The 1,228-nt window shown below is 35.7% G+C and overlaps 1 protein-coding gene across 2 annotated transcripts in view; it reads right to left on the bottom strand.

Moving 5' to 3' along the window:
• The window catches only part of GSR (glutathione-disulfide reductase), a 42,831-nt gene that overhangs the window by 17,596 nt on the left and 24,007 nt on the right, over positions 1 to 1,228 (bottom strand). For both annotated transcript variants that reach the window (XM_021713511.1, XM_008060306.2), the window contains exon 6: positions 792 to 891. In XM_021713511.1, coding sequence (XP_021569186.1) covers positions 792 to 891 — 100 coding nt within the window. The remainder of the gene's footprint in view (positions 1 to 791; positions 892 to 1,228) is intronic.

Here is a 1,228-nt window from a genome sequence, read left to right as displayed (position 1 = left end):
GACTCCAACTCAAAAAAAAAAAAAAAAAAGCAAGTAGATGATCTCGACAAGGTACTCTTTAGTACAAAGCACTTAGTGAATTGTTTTGAATGAGTAGTTACAACCCAAGAGTACCTGATCATATGAAACTAGTTACCAGAATTAAAAAATGAACCCGACAGTCCGTTTAATTTCACTAATATATTTAAGCCTGCATGTCTCTTTAGTAGGACATCTGATGACCATCTACCATTTCATGATGAAAATACCAGCTACTGGGACCAACTCAAAATTATTATTATCAACTAGCAGCTGGGAGGGACACAGGTCTAACTCAAATAACTTGTACACTGCCTCCGCCTGTTTTGTACCCTAGTATTTAACAATAACATAAGAAAAAATTCTTGCTGAGCTGGGTTTATATCGGTTATCCCAGCACTTTGGGAGGCCAAGGTGGGAGGATTGCTTGAGACCAGGAATTCAAGACGAGCATGGGCAACATACCAAGACCCTGCCTCAACAAAAATAAAAAATAAATAAATGAGCCAGGTGTTGTTGCTCACGCCTGTAATCCCAGCACTTTGGGAGGCTGAAACAAGAGGATTGTCTGAACCCAGGGTTTGAGACCAGCCTGGGTAACTTGGCAAGACCTTGTCTCTACAATAAATCAAAAAATTAGCCAGCAAAGTGAGACTCCCACTCAAAAAAAAAAAAAAAAATTAAAAATTAAATAGAGAAAAAAGAAAAGCATTTCCATTGACATTTTAAACAATTAATATCAAGGAAAGGGAAGGGGAAAGAGTAGAATTTACCTTGTCATGCCGTATCATCAGTGATGTCTTAGAACCTAGGGCTGAAAGGATTCCTGCTATCTCCACAGCAATGTAGCCTGCACCAACAATAACACTGTGGCTGAAATGAAAGCAGAAGGCTAATATTTTCAAATAAACTTACTTTGGAATAATTTTAAATTTACAGAAAAGTTGAAGATAGCACAGAGATTTCTTATACCCCTTGCTCAGTTTTCTCTAAAGTTAACATTTTACATAACCATGGAATATTTGTCAAAATGAGAAATCAATATTGGTACATTGTAGTGAATAAACCCTAGATTTCAGATTTCACCAGTTTTTCCATTAATCCCTTTTTTCTGTTCCAAGATTCAATTCAGGATACCATATTGCAATTTTAAGTAAAAAATGTGCCCTCATAGAAGGGAATTATATATATATAATATATATATATACTG

Source organism: Carlito syrichta, unplaced genomic scaffold (genome assembly GCF_000164805.1).
Source record: "Carlito syrichta isolate Samal-C Ts95f unplaced genomic scaffold, Tarsius_syrichta-2.0.1 Scaffold304591, whole genome shotgun sequence".
NCBI classification, from domain to species: Eukaryota; Metazoa; Chordata; class Mammalia; order Primates; family Tarsiidae; genus Carlito; species Carlito syrichta.
The sequence above is the reverse complement of the archived record's forward strand: the minus strand, read 5'-3'. Positions and strand labels throughout refer to the sequence as shown.